Here is a 15,110-nt window from a genome sequence, read left to right on the forward strand (position 1 = left end):
TTTATTAATGCATGTATGGTGTTTAGATAAGGATTGTGTTGCTGTGGTTTGAAACATGACTGGCTTCCATGAAGGACTTCATTAATGACATCACGCCTTCTGCTATCTATCCAGTTGCTGACTGATTAAAGACCGATTAGTTCAGAAGAGATTCTGAACATTCACGTACTTCGATAACATCTGCTTTACAGGTAGTCCTGTACAAATGTGATTTCTGATGTCCTCGTGGAAAACAGTTTATGGAGCCCCATGATAATAATATGAGAGGAATATTAAAGCAATATTTCAAGCTAACAGTCAAATGGCAGTCATAAGTTGCATGGGTATATTTGTAGCAATAGCCAACAGTAAACTGTATTGGTCAAAATTATAGATTTTTCATGGCAAAAATCAATATGATTAATAAGTAAAACTCATGTTTCATGAAGATATTTTCAAAATTACCTACTGTAAATACATCAAAACTTAATTTTCATTTAGCAATATGCATTGCTAGGAACATTAATTGATTAATTGACATTTACATTGATTTTCTAAATATTCATTTTTTTGGCAGCCTCAGATTCCAGATTTTAAAATATTATCATATCCTAACAAGGCATATATCAATAGAAAGCTTATTCAGTCAGCTTTCAGATTAAGTATAAATCTGTATCTTAAAAAAAAAACGTCTTGGTCCAGGGTCACATTTATTCAAAATGATGTTGAAATATTAAACACTATAATAAATAAAAGTGATGTATACTATAGTATATGAAAAATACATTTTACATGTGAAAACTAGTGGTTGCTCTAGTTTCATTATTTTGCAGTGAGGTTACTACTAGGTGGTTCCTTACTATTCCTTTAAGTCAAGTTCAGGTAATTCAAGTTAAGTGTAATGTCTGGCTCAGGGTGAGGTGAAAGCTCTAGGGATAAATGCCCGTGCGCATAGGAAAAGATTACATGCCTCCTATTTCTGTAACGCAAAGCTCTTTAAATGACTTAGCCGCTTGAATGAGTCTGGCTGAAGAGAAAGATGCAGCTCTAGATCCTTGACTTTTCTGAGTATAACCACGGTCTACGTGCTCGGAGCGGGAATACCTGAAGAAAAACACAAAGAAAGACTGAGCAGGCTTTCAAAATGCTGGTGACAATGTTAACAGCCATGTATATGATGGTGAGAGTGGCTGAACAGGTAAGGTAGCTCATCGGATTATATCTTTGCGCATTTGTCGCCAATCGTCAACATATCAGATAAAAAGCGTTTCACTTGACTAGAATTTTTGTCATAGTTTCGTATGCCAGACGTTATGAGCTAAGATGACAAAAATGCTAGATTATTATGAAAGGATTGTTTCTATTTCTTTCTTTAATTAAAGAGGTTCTTTTCTTGGTGACTGCTTGGAAATGAGAGAGAACATGCATTTATTTAAAAGTGCTTTAGTTCTAAAAGTTCTAAAGTGCTTTTAAATAAGTGTTCTCTCTCATTTCCAGGTTTCCAAATAAGGGTTTACATTAATGTTTTGACATTAAAAACAAGGTAATTAACATTTTTAGAAATAAATATTATTTAAGGTAAATTTTAGGGCTGTTACTCTGGCTAGCTTATTATTTAAATGTTCAAAAAATATTTTGGTTTATTTTTATGTTCCTTTCATTTTAGATGATCATAAAGTGTATTTATATTTTATAATAAAAAAAAAAAAAAAAAAAAAAATATATATATATATATATATATATATATATATATATATATATATATATATATATATATATATATATATATATATATATATATATATATATATATATATATATAAACATTAAATATATCAAAGACAAATGTAAAATGTTGTGGCAATGATGTTAATGACAAAACAAGTAAACAAACATTAATAATACTATAATAATAAGAATTCCTGAGACACAAAAGTGCCTGTAGTCTAAAATGTACCGTGACACTACCGTGGTATTTCCATAACTCTTTAATATTACTAATAATAATACATATTTTGAAAAGTCTTTAAGTTCACATTTCCTCTCTGGCTGGTTAATCATTCAACATCCTTTCAGTTTCAGTAATAAAGATGTTACGGTGCATGACATTGCAATTCAGGGCCTTAATAATCTTGATAAACAATGGAAATGAGACCGCAGGAACTAGATCACTTAAATTTTGACACGGCTGTTCTGTTTATTCCACAAGAGTTGATTTAATTCAGAGGGGACAAGATGGACACTTTCTAACGACAGATTAGCATGCGAGATCATGACACATCATGAGTCAAACCAAAAAACATGGCATCCTCTTAAAGAGGCTAAACGTGGTCTCAAATGGAAAAACATATACGCACGCATCAACAACGACATACTGTACAACATGCAACACACACCCCAGCCCATGCACACACTGACTGTGTCTGCTCTGCTTCAGCTGGGTGTTCGGTGGGTACGTCAGCAGGAGCCTCTTCCGTACATGGTGTCTCAGCCGCTGCCATGGCAGGTCCACTATGTCTCCCACAGTCGGAAAGGAAGTCGTTCAGAGGAGGTGAAATACTTTATTATTTCTTAATTGTTATACTAGTTTACACAACTGCTTAAACCCCCCCAAAAAGAAATGTTTCCTTCAAGGATGAATCTCACCAGGAAAACATAATAATTCACCTTTTAATAAAAAAAAAAAAATTATTTGTCAAAATTAAATAAATATTGAAATATATAAATACATGCAGAAATAATTATATAAATGTTTATTCATTTATTAAATTTTTAGATTTTTTCAATGTATTTATTTATGTTTTTTAATTTATTTATTCATGTATTTATTTCATTTGAATTAATTATTCATTCATTCATGTTTATTTATTCATGTATTCAATCAATCAATCAATCAATCAATCAATCAATCAATCAATCAATCAATTAATCATATCCTACACATTTAATTTCACAAAAAATACATACCTGATTCAAGATGGGGTTCTAAAAAATGGCCAAAAAACTGTAAATATTTTTTTAAAAGCTAGACAAAACAATAAAAAGCATATTTTGGTTATTTAATTTATGCAATTGTAAAAAAAAGGGCAAACTTTATGTGGAAAATGCGAAAACCTTGATCGGTATTCAGCTTCGCATTATTTCCTAATTTCTCTGGTCTTCTTTCTAGTTTAGCGCCCTTTTCCAGTTTTTCGCATCACAAACTATGGCTGAACACAATGGTACAAGATCGATTTTTGTGTCTTTGACACATTTTTTCTATAATTCTAAATTGTTAATGATCTATTGAAGTTTTTGAGGCTGAATATCTGTCCAAAACCTCAAACTTTGGACGTTCTCTTTGTCGAATCGGAAGCTGTTTATACGGATGCGCTCTCATCAGTTTTCAACGCAGCTTTCAAGTCGCTTCATGTCATCTTCTCGCTCATTGAACTATGACAGGTCTTTTACTGCACAAATACGGTCACACTCTAAAGTGATGAAACTATGCCGCTGGATGAAAAACTTTTCAAAGGTTTTGCGTTATATCGTTTGTGTGTTGTCTATGGAAGGATTTCTCAATTGCTCAATGGAGGTAATCAATACTGCTGCTAATAAGTCCTCTTACTCAATGGTGTAAAGTAGGATATAGTTGATACAGTAACTCCCCTTCGGTAGTTGTGTGACTTACAGAATAACTTTTGTTATGTTGAGATCTCAAGAAAAATTCTAATTCTAAAGAAAGTAACGATCACGAGAAAACAAGAAGTAAAAAAAAAAAGCATGGCCACTTAAAACTTCTTAGTAATAGAGAGCGCATCTGAAGATATTTTACTGTTATTTTATTCCTATCTTATAACAGCTGTCACAGAACATGTCACAGCAAAATAGCGTTTGGTTAATAGTCAATATTGACCTATTGCTCCTGCTTTCATAAGATAAAATGTGGTGTAAAAAACGCGGAAATATGCATTGTGCCAAGTGGGTTGTCTGTTCGTTCACACAGGCACAAACTTTCATCATTCAAATGCAAAATTCATTCGAGTTTTGGCAGGTTACATGACCACTACAGCTCTTTTTGACATTCACCCTTATAAAGTTATACAGCAATAGCCTGGTTATTAAATTCTCCTTTAAAAGACTATTACGAAATTACTTGTTGAAAGTGTAAAGGTGAGGGTGAGAGAGGTCAGCGCTGGTGGGTGGACAAAGGGATGAGAATTTATAATGTGGCCCTTATATTACGTGGGTGGCCCTGGTTTCGAGGCTTTGGTCTCATTTTTGGGGTTTATTTATTGCTGTTAGTTTCCATGTGAACAGAACCTTAGATTCCTGGCCGCTGGATCCTTTTATATCATTCCACTGAAGTTATTGTTAGACATTACTATGTCGTTCAAGGCCAGCGCGCACAGATATTCCCTCTCAGAATATCTAAGCTTGGACATCCCTCGGGTGCCTGTAATCCAATGGAGAGGGATTTGTGTCTTAATGCATTACGGTCTATAAAAGAGAAGTCTGCATACTGTGGATGTCCTGAGGTTCTGCTTAAACAACAGACCTGTTTCACACTGCCTCCTAACAGATGTACAGATCTGTGCTTCTACGGAAAATGTAACTAATAGATATCACCATGTTTCCATCGGTTTATGAACTACAGTACATGCCATAAAAAGCTGCTTTGCTTTGCATTACAAGCATTTTGAAGTGCCATGTTCAAATATTCAGCGATTAAAGGGCTAGTCCACCCAAAATGCAAATTTTGTCATTAATCACTTACCCCCGTGATATTTTGGATAAAAACTGGGAGGCTTGTGACTGTACCATTGACTGCCATGTAAATTATACTGTCAAGGTTTAGAAAAGTAGGAGAGATATTCTCATAACAGCCCATCTGCCATCAGTGGTTCAATCTGAACGTTATGAAGCTACAAGAATACATTTTATATGTAAATAAATACATACGGGAAATAAAACTGTTATCTTTACATTTTAAATATATTTATTTAATATTAATTAAATATATACATGTACGTATATACATGTAAATAATTTCAAAATATATAAGTTTGCATTTACACATATATTATGCCAACATATAAAAATAAAAATAGAAATAGAGAAAATAAAGAAAAAGAAAAAAAGGGGGGTACTTGAAGGACATAAAATGGTACATTATTATGTACATTAATATTTAATTAAATATGAGTTCATTTCCATTTCAATTCTTAATTTTCGTACAAAATAAATTAAAAATACAGAATGTAAAGGAACTCCTTTAGCAGACATTTTTATCCAAAGCATATCAGAGATTACGGGGACAATCCCCTTTAAAAGTCTCCTTACTAAAGAGGGCAAAGCCGCTTTCATTTTGGCATGTGCTGGGACAGTCAAAACGGTCAAATAGGGTTGCCAATGGTTTACAATTAATAATTTAATAAGGTTATGGCATTAGTGTCCTTTTTTGGCATTAGCTTTTAAGCTCTTTTGTATACACCAGTTCTAACGTCATATATGAGTTTTGTTCATTAGCACGTCGATCGAAATATATATTGTATGTTTACCATTACGCCATCCGAAACGACGTCAAGAAAACTACTCGGTCTCCAGCTCAAGATCAATCTTTCCCATCAAATGTACTGTTATGTAGGGGACGCACAGTCTTTTTAAAGATTTATTTACTTGTCGTCCAGCGCCGTACTCCCAGACTCTTCAATGCAGGAAGTGTATATAGCATTTGTCTGAAATATTTATGTTCCATTCGAGTGAAAATAATAGCCGGAGTGCCCAAAATGACCGTGACATGACCCCGGCGGCGCGAACGCACTGAACCGTGCAGAAACCTGCTGCACAGGCATGTGTGGAATGTCCCCGCAGAGACGTCTCACACCTGTGAGACCTGTCTCTCACATTCCGGCGGGAAAGACAGAGAGACGACACGTGATGATAAGACTGTCATGGCTGATGCTTTCGCGCGTTCAAGGACACCAGGATGCGCCGACACTTTCGTGTAGTGACGTAAAAACAAAGAGTAAAAGCATTTTTGAGATGGTGCGAATTTCTGAATTGTTAAAAGCTTGGAATGAAAATCCTCACCCACGTTGCATTTTTTCATAATATTCTAGCTTCAGTATTCTTACAGTGAAAAAAAAAAAATTAATAAAAGTTATTCCAACCATAAACCATTATGCGATTTAATTATTTCCACCACAGTAAGGTTTACATTCAAATATCAGGTCAGGGGACAGATTTATTTACTTTTGTGTTCCAGAAAGCTATAGTTATTCAGGTTTGGAACAATATATACATCATGCGTAAGTTTTATTGTGGACAGGATAATCCATTTCAAATTTTATCCATTTAAAGTGTGCAGGACTAGTTTCTATGCAAGTGGCATTACCAAGTGGAACCGCAACAGGTTTTTTTTTTAACACCCAAACATTCTCCTATCTACTATTGGTCGAAAAATAGATGGCCGCGCCTACAAACTCTCGTGATTGGTTCAAGCACTGTTGCTATGCAAGGCTCGTCAGGATCGATAAAACAAAACAATGCTCAAATAAACAAAACAATGTTTTGATAGCACCACGATGACCGCACTTTTCCAAACAAATGGCTTATTTGTCTGTGTGTATTAAAAATTAAAACATGTTTTTGATTGTTTTACAGTTTGAGGGCCAGAGGAGGAACAGCATAGGAGTTTACAGAAAGAGTAAGTAACTATTTTGAAATCGTATTCTGCAACAAAAGCTTTAAACTAATATAATATTTTATTATTGTTGCATATTTAAAATCATAAAAAGCATTCTCTAATTGTCAAAACATTATCTAACTAGATCAGATACAACAGATTTGTGCATTTGGTTGTATGTAGATGCTGTAATTCTATACTCGACAAACCTGGCTCACTCTATTCCTTTTCTAATACGGCTTCATTCACTCTTTGGTAACTTTATTGGTCATGAAATAAACCAGCCTAAATCATGCTTTTACTGAATATTGCTGATAAACAAATTCTAACAAAATGTAATGTGATATATTAATTTGTTTTGAATTAAAATAACGGCTAACATAGATCACATATCCTCGCTTAATTACCAACCTCTTTTGAACACCATCTCTAAATTTATTGAAAGATGGAACTTATTACACCCCTATTATTGTCTCCTTATAATAGGGGCGGTCTCCAGTTTGATCAGCACAGTTATGAACTACTTTATATTATTTCTCTTCAGAATCTTATGCATCTTGGTTGGACATTGAATCTTTCTTTATAAAGTTTATAAAGTTTTACTCTTTAACATTAAGTAAAATCTCTCTGACAAGACAAAGATACTGCGTCTTTTAATCCTATGCTCATCAATACAATTAACGTTGGGTGTGATGCATGTACATATTTAGGCCAGTGCAATACTTTATCATGTTTTGCACTAATAAAACACTCTTTATATCTTTTATATCAAATACAGGAGAATTCAAAATGACTTGACAAATTGACTTTTTTTCATATGAAAAAATGTAAATAAAATATTGTTGTATAGCATTGTTAAATTTTGTTACACCTCAATAAACAGATTGTTTAAATAATATATATATATATATATATATATATATATATATATATATATATATATATATATAATGTATAATTTAGCTTTAATCATTGCCTTGTTTTTCAGACTCTTCTTCTAGTAATGGACACACCAAAACTTCTCCTGATAAGGCAGCGTCTACAATTCAGAACCAGTACAGGAAGTACCAGCAAAAGAAGCAGAAAGACCACAAATGAAAGCTAAGCTATTAGATCGGAAGTGTCCGTTTCACGCTGACCAAGTCCCAATATTCTTCTACGTGAACCCTATAACCCCAGCAACCGTCCACATGCAAACCTGGCGTCCATCAGCGTTAAAGGACAACACCTGCGAACAGCACAGTCACGTATTCTGATTCACGGATAGCTGACACCTGCATGAAAACACACGCTCACACAAAGACAAACATCTCAGACCGTTTGCTGATAACGGACGCCACAACTGTCAGACACATAAACACTCAGATCTTAAAGATTAATGGGGATGATATGTACACGGAACGGGCAGACTGCATACAAAATAGAATAGCAAAATATCACAGCAATCTACTTCACACATTTTTTTTTGTCAATTATATGTTACATACTACGTGGGTATGTGCCTAGGTGAGGAAGTGCAATGTGCCGAGGTAGAAAACAATGTGAAATACATATCTGTCATTTGAAAGCCTGCAGAAAGCAAGCAGAAAGTGTATTTTTAATGTATGAGTGATTTTTTATACACTCACTGCCATGGCAACGTACAATCGCATTCAATAAAGAGTTTATTTAAGTCCCACGTTCATGCTCCAAGATGTAACTGTAATGTAATTCTTCCCTCTGCTGGTGAGCTGGTGCTACTGAAAGGCTTAAAAAAAGAGCCCAAGCTTGCATCGTGTACGAGATAGCGGAGAAATCAACTTTCGCTAATATTCTGCCTGATAAATAGTACTATTTAATTTTGAATGACCAATTTTGATCCCCACTTCATGTTCGTCAATAAAGTGAAAACCAGAGCCAGTGTAAACCTAAACACAATTGGTTTAAATAGATAAATTAAAAAGTATATTGTACTAGTGTTAAAAAAGAAATAAATAAAAGTAAAGCACGCTAACTCCCCAAAACGCGTGTTTACTTTTACAGTGCGCATGCGCATTAGCCAGATTAGTCCGAAAAAAAAATGTCTGGGGTTTACTATTGGCTACTGCGTGCGATTACCTAAGAAGGCCCGATTGTTTTACTATCAGAATTTAATGTTGGAAACCACGTTTAATGTGTTAGAAACCATTTCTATTACCATTTAGATAAATAGGAGTTTGCAGACGCTCGGTGTTACGAATATGGCCGCCGAGTGAACGCTTTCATACTTTTACTTTTATATCCGCAAACCATGGCGTGACTATTAATAGAAACTGGACTAGGCTCCAAGACCACGCAGTTTGGAAGACGGATGGCTGGATAAAGGACCAGGGAGCATGTCTTTATTGGCACTGATAAGGTAACTAACTTTTTTTGTTTGTTTTATACTACTGCCTCCCTTTAGGTGTCAGTATAAGTTCAAGGCGAGTTAATGAACAAAAGATACTGAGTGCACCTTATTGTAATTATTCTTGTTCCGTTATTGACAATAAAATTAAATTATAATTCATCTTAATGAATGCGCAATGTAATGCGCCTGTATTTGACGTACCATAAACTTTAGTGTGGAGGCGCACAAAGAAAGTTACATAAAGTGCAGATTGTGTATGTAAACAATGTAAACTATATTCTTTGTTGTATCCTCCTGTCAAAATAATTTCGTTCAGGTTCAGGTAGTGGGCGGAACTAATGCGCTAACGACAATCCTATTGGCTCGCGCTGACATTGTCGTCGCTTTTTGGCAAATCAATTTGAGCGAAAGCTGACAAAAGTGAATAATATTCACGAACCCAGCAGCTCGTTAATCCTAGTACCTTTTATAGTGTTGTTATTAGTAGTAGACGTTGTAGTATCACAATTTTATCACAACCCCCCACCATTGTTATAGAAACGCTAAATGACACACAATAGGCCTATTTTAAGCAACACCACCAGTCCTAAGTTCAGTCAACAAATATACATTTATTTTTATTACAATTATTAAAGTACTATCATCTTCTAATGCTAAATTAGCACAATATTATATTATAATGCTATTAAAAATAATATGGCGATTCAAGGTTTATTTACAGTAATATATTGAATTTGATAGGTGTCTCTCACATTGTTCCACAGAAACATTAAACTAGTGTAGATTACAGTGTTTTATAATAGTATTTTATTATTTTTACTGTTCTTTATATTCATTTAACACACTCATACGCGCACATATGTGTGTGTGTGTGTGTTAAATGTGTATATAAAGAACAGTAAAAATAATAAATACTATATAAACACTGTAATCTACACTAGTTTAATGTTTCTGTGGAACAATGTGAATTTATATATTTATTTATATATTTATATATATATATATATATATATATATATATATATATATATATATATATATTAGTTGATTTTATTTATTTACATGTATAATTTAATGAAAGATAAATTTAGATGGATAGAACAATGGAATATATATATATATATATATATATATATATATATATATATATATATATATATATATATATATATATATATATATATATAAAATAAAAAAATCACACAAGGGACAAGGCACCATTCATAGAAAGATAGCTTTATTGCACAAGGTGTTGGAGTACTCTTTTTCTGTTTTTGTTTTGTTTTCATAGAAAAAAAAACTGTATATTTAAACACAAGCAATTGCAAATTGAAGCAACTTTTCCATAAAAGTTTAGGAATCCCCTCCGCATTTTTAAACTTTTTTTCCCTTTTAGTTATTTGTCTCCTTTTCCTTTTTCTTTTAATAACCAGCAAAATATTCAGAGCATGCAATGCCATTTTTCGTCAAGTTAACCAAAAGGTAGAAACAAAACAAAAGTAAAAACAAACAAAACAACCAACAACATAAATTAATAAAAACATAAGACAAATTATAAAAAGGAGAAAATAAATCAAACGCCAGACATTTGGTCTGGGTTTATGTGCCTCATTCAAAACTCAAGGTGTAAAGTATTTTTTTGTTAGATTTTATACTTTTTTTGTCTTTTTAATCCCCTCACATTTAAAGTTATACCTTTAACCAGACTTATAATTGTGCCCTGGTTGCTAATGGAGATGTCGAAAATAGTAATTATTTATACAAAACAGTTTCATATATACAAGAGTCTTTATTTGTAGATTAGAAATTATGCTGACAGGGAGGTCTTGGGTATAGCAGGAATTTTTATTGGTTGAGGGAAAGGGGCTAATCGGATCATTTGGGCGGGGAAACAGGCGTGTGGGGATGGAGTTCTGTTTCTGACTCCGCCCAATATCCACACAGCTTCTCCTGTGATTGGTTGGAGCTTGGGGGTCCCTGATTCGACTGGCTAAACAGGCCTGCCCCGATGCGCAACACAACTGCATTTTCTTTTCAACACAAATCATCATAGAACCAAACAAAAACTAAATTGGATACATCTATTTTTTTATATAAAGAATGCAACAGAGGGAAAAAAAAAATCTAATTCATTTTAAGTCAGCAACTGTCTTTTAAATATGAAAAACATGGGACGTGGGGGCTTTCTGGGGTGGTCAAGGGAATATTTTCACAAGATGTTTCACCTGAACAGGCATGAATACTGATATAGATATCGGTCTAATCCTAATGAAACATGTTCATGGCAAAATGCACTGGGCCCGTCTGCCATCAGACAGACTTAATAACCCAGTCAGTGGGCATTTGAGCAGCAATAAGAGGAACACATACTTCTTTCACTGTTTTTAAAACAAGTCCACATTCTTCGCAACTCTATTTGAAGTTTGGGTTAAATCTGGGTGATCAAATTTATTTACTTACACAACTTTGGGTACACTGTAACACAATCCTAATTTATCAAGCCACCAATAAAACATCTCCTGGCAAGTCAAACAGATTTTTTTTTTTTAATATATGCCACAAACAGATATACTATCGTTCAATCAGCTCGATTTTTTTAAACCCAACACGACATGTCCCTACTCTGTACCTTAGGATTTGTTGCATCAAGTCTTCCTAACATGAGATATGCTCAGGCGGCTGCATAAAACTGAATACTGTTGTACGTGCTATTTCCTGTGCTGAAGTCTGCAGGGGTTGTTTGTTCTAACTCACCGATAAATATGCAGTACATAAATGTAGCAATCTTTCCCCTGATATATAAGATCTAAACTATCAGTCGTGCTGAAAGCTTGAATTTAATGCAGGAGCAATCTCACCTTAAAGGAATAGTTCATTCAAAATTATTATTTTGTCATCATTCACCATCTATTCACTGTACGCCAATTATTCCATACAATAAAAGTCAATGGGGTCCAAATTTTATTTATTTAGACCTGTTGGAGTTATTTCTATATCTATTTTTCTATTATTTTTAACACACTGCATTATCTTCTTATATGCATTTTATGATTAAGGTGCAGTATGCTATGTTGGAGTATCAACTAAATAGTGTTGGTGCTGGATAATATTATTTCTAGCATTACCATATCAATATTTCACTTATCGCCAACTTTCAATGTGTGGACAAGACATAATTAAACATCTCCATCTGTGTGCCACAGAAGAAACAAAGTTGTACGGGGTTTGAACAACATGATAAAGGTAAGTAAATAATGACCAAATTTAAATTTTTGGGTGAACTGTCTCTTTAAGGACCTGATGGAAAGCTCTCAAAGCACTGTGGGCATTTTAAACTATTCATTGGGCAGTAGAGATGGTGCATGGAATCAGATGGTGCTCACAGATGTCCATCTATGAACTGGAGTTGCAGTGGCAAATTTCCATTGTTTCCAAGCAACTGTAGAGAGTGTGTTTGGAAATGTCCATAAATATCTCCTTCATACCATACAGGCGTGTTGCACTATGCAGCCCGGCTGATTATAACAATGACAGGAAGTTAGTTTGGGAACCTCAACGATCTTTCCCTAGAATTCCCAACCGCGGCATGTCGAAACACACCCTTTGCCGTTCTTTTTCAATCTCTCTTAGTTATGTTACCCGTTTATCTCAGCGTTTCGTGATCGACACCTCCTCTCGCTTACTGCTGCACCTCCCACTGAGCGATTGTCTTCAAATCTTTTTTTTAAAATAAAATTTTTCTTTTTCAATTAGATATGGCATTAAATCTCTGCTCTCACCACGTATATATTTACTATATCTTTAGATAGAAATATATATGTATATATTTTGACAACAAACATTGCAATATATTTTCTTTTTTTTTTTTTTCTTTTGTATTGCAGGAGCCCTGATGTAGTACCTTCTTTTTTTCCATTGAAATCATTGGGAGAGTTTGTCGATTTTTGGAAGTTTCTCTGTGATGGGGCTTTGCTTTGGAAACTGAGTGAACGAAGGAGGGTTGAGAGGCATTTCGATCCATTTAGGGGTTGAATGAAACCTTCCCCTCCTACATTTCACTCATTCCCTCCTTTATCCACCCCTGCGCTACCTAAAGCTAGAGTCTCTAAGACCTTCGAATAGGAACGACTGCTAGAGTCTTCGTGTGGGGAAGGAAAGCAAAGAATAAAGAGAAACAATGAACAAACGCAGAAAAGCTACACAGCGACGGCAGATATCTCTCCCTCTCTGTTCACGGGCCCGTCTGCCTCTAATTCCTCCCTACCTCTCTGCCCTCTTCCCGCCTTTCTGCCTGCGCTCAGTCCATCCAGGAGAGGCTGTTAGGCGTTCACAGTGAGACAGAGGAAGTGGTAACGATTTTGGGGGAGGTCTGGGTGGGGAAGGAGGGGTGATAAGTATATGGCATCAAACACAAACAATCGAACGAACGAACAAACAAACAGCAAAACAAGAGCCTTTCTTTCATATCTAAGGGAGTCGAAAGAGAAGAGAAGGGAGATGCATTTACCCTTTACATAATCTCTCCAACTTGTTCCCCCTATTCAGATGGACTCTAGACCTTGTTGCTCAGTGGGCGGCACTTGGCGTCTCCAAGCCGATACGATGCCAAGAGACCAAGCACGCAGGCTTGGTCGAGAGGTCCTTTAAAGGTGTGTGCTGGCCACATGTATACATATATATTTACACATATACATACACATGCACACACACACACACACCACACATACACAAGCTTGAGAAAGCTCAGTGGATCCACCCGGCCCTCCTTAGTGCTAAAGTTCAAAATTTCGAAAATAGAAAACCGAACAAAAAAATAAGTACAGTAACCATACATCCGCAGTGAAAATGGCTCCAGACATTTTTTTTTTCGTGTTTTTTTTTCTTGTTTGTTTACAAAATAGTCAATAACACTCTATACTGTGTCATCAATTGCATGAAAAAAATCCAAAAGACTCGATTCAGGCGGTCGAGACTTTCATCTTCGAGCTGTTTTTCAAGACCATTGTGGATCAGGAGGGGCGGAAGGTGGACACCGTGGTGGATTCGTTTATGCATAAGCTTTCCGAGGCAATGCGTTGCAGTATGAGAGACATAAAAAGAGACACTTTTTTGACAGCCTAAAAACATCTAGACAGGTTAATGTGAAACAATATATCTCTTAAAACTGCTTTTTTCCTATTTTCTGAAGTCGAGAAATCAAATGAACAAGTGCACATGGAAAGCATTTCGTGCATAAGGTCCAAGGTGTCTTTGACAGAGAGAAGAGAAAGGAGAGAGGGGAAGAAAGCGAGAGAGGACAAAACAAGAAGTAAGACAAGAAAAAAAAGGGGGAAAGGGTCTTGGGGTTTGGCATATTTAATCCTGGAGAAGGCCAGATAAAAAAGCTTGAGCAGAATAATAAAAAAAGGAAAGCAAAAAAAGGTAACAGAGAGGAAAAGAGAGAGACCCCTGTCCCGCCATTGTTCATTTCCGCCCCTGCCCAGACTCCAGGAGTGTGTGAACGTACTGTATGTGTATACGTATGTGTGTGAGCTACACCAGAGTGTAGGATTTGGAGTACGCCCCAGCATTCTGCTTTTGCAGTCTGCCCAGGCCAGACGAGCTGCTCTCGAGCAGAGAGTCTCTGGATCCCCCGACCTTGGAACTGCCGGGCGTCGGGCCGCTTCCTCCCGTGGAGCTCGCGCTGGCTCCTGCTCCAGCAGCAGCTGCCCCGCTTGGGGCCGAGGAGGTGGAGGAGGTGCTGGGCATGGTGAGAGTCCTCTGGGGCAGGGTGGCTGTGCCTGAGCTGATGCTGGAGCTCCCAGCGGCCCCACTTGAAGCTGGGCCTGATGTACCAGAGGCCCCTGAGCTGGTCAGGCTGCTCAGGCCGCCGTGGCCCAGAGTCAGGGCCTGCTGCTTGGAGGGGTCTAATGTCATGTGGCGGCCCTGTGTGTGGTAGGCCCGGGCGGCAAGGCTCCGGATGGAGGCCTCGCGAGGCGGGACCACAGGGCAGGGGTCATGCAGCTCCGCCTGTTTCCGGAAGAAAGGGTCCGTCTTCATGTAGAGGGGGAGGTTACAGTACTCACCTGTAGGACAGAGCTAGGTGTCAGTAAAGCA

At 36.2% G+C, this 15,110-nt stretch overlaps 2 protein-coding genes across 7 annotated transcripts in view; one reads left to right on the forward strand and one right to left on the reverse strand.

Moving 5' to 3' along the window:
- The first annotated feature begins 846 nt into the window (after positions 1 to 846).
- Positions 847 to 8,324, forward strand: LOC122359200. Of its 2 annotated transcripts, XM_043259493.1 has the most exons (4): positions 847 to 1,177; positions 2,417 to 2,530; positions 6,625 to 6,667; positions 7,635 to 8,324. In XM_043259493.1, the coding sequence occupies exons 1-4, from the start codon at positions 1,124 to 1,126 to the stop codon at positions 7,742 to 7,744; spliced, it is 321 nt and encodes a 106-aa protein (XP_043115428.1). In that variant the 5' UTR covers positions 847 to 1,123; the 3' UTR covers positions 7,745 to 8,324. The 2 variants fall into 2 exon arrangements, with proteins under 2 accessions (XP_043115428.1, XP_043115427.1); XM_043259492.1 differs by lacking the exon at positions 847 to 1,177 and having other exon boundaries at positions 2,237 to 2,530.
- A 1,910-nt stretch (positions 8,325 to 10,234) lies between these two features.
- LOC122359198 (Down syndrome cell adhesion molecule-like protein 1 homolog) overlaps positions 10,235 to 15,110 on the reverse strand; it is a 107,060-nt gene continuing 102,184 nt past the window's right edge. For all 5 annotated transcript variants that reach the window (XM_043259487.1, XM_043259486.1, XM_043259485.1 and 2 more), the window contains exon 33: positions 10,235 to 15,079. In XM_043259487.1, coding sequence (XP_043115422.1) covers positions 14,547 to 15,079 — 533 coding nt within the window. In that variant the 3' untranslated portion in view covers positions 10,235 to 14,546. The remainder of the gene's footprint in view (positions 15,080 to 15,110) is intronic.

This window comes from Puntigrus tetrazona, chromosome 15 (genome assembly GCF_018831695.1).
Source record: "Puntigrus tetrazona isolate hp1 chromosome 15, ASM1883169v1, whole genome shotgun sequence".
Lineage (NCBI taxonomy): Eukaryota > Metazoa > Chordata > Actinopteri > Cypriniformes > Cyprinidae > Puntigrus > Puntigrus tetrazona.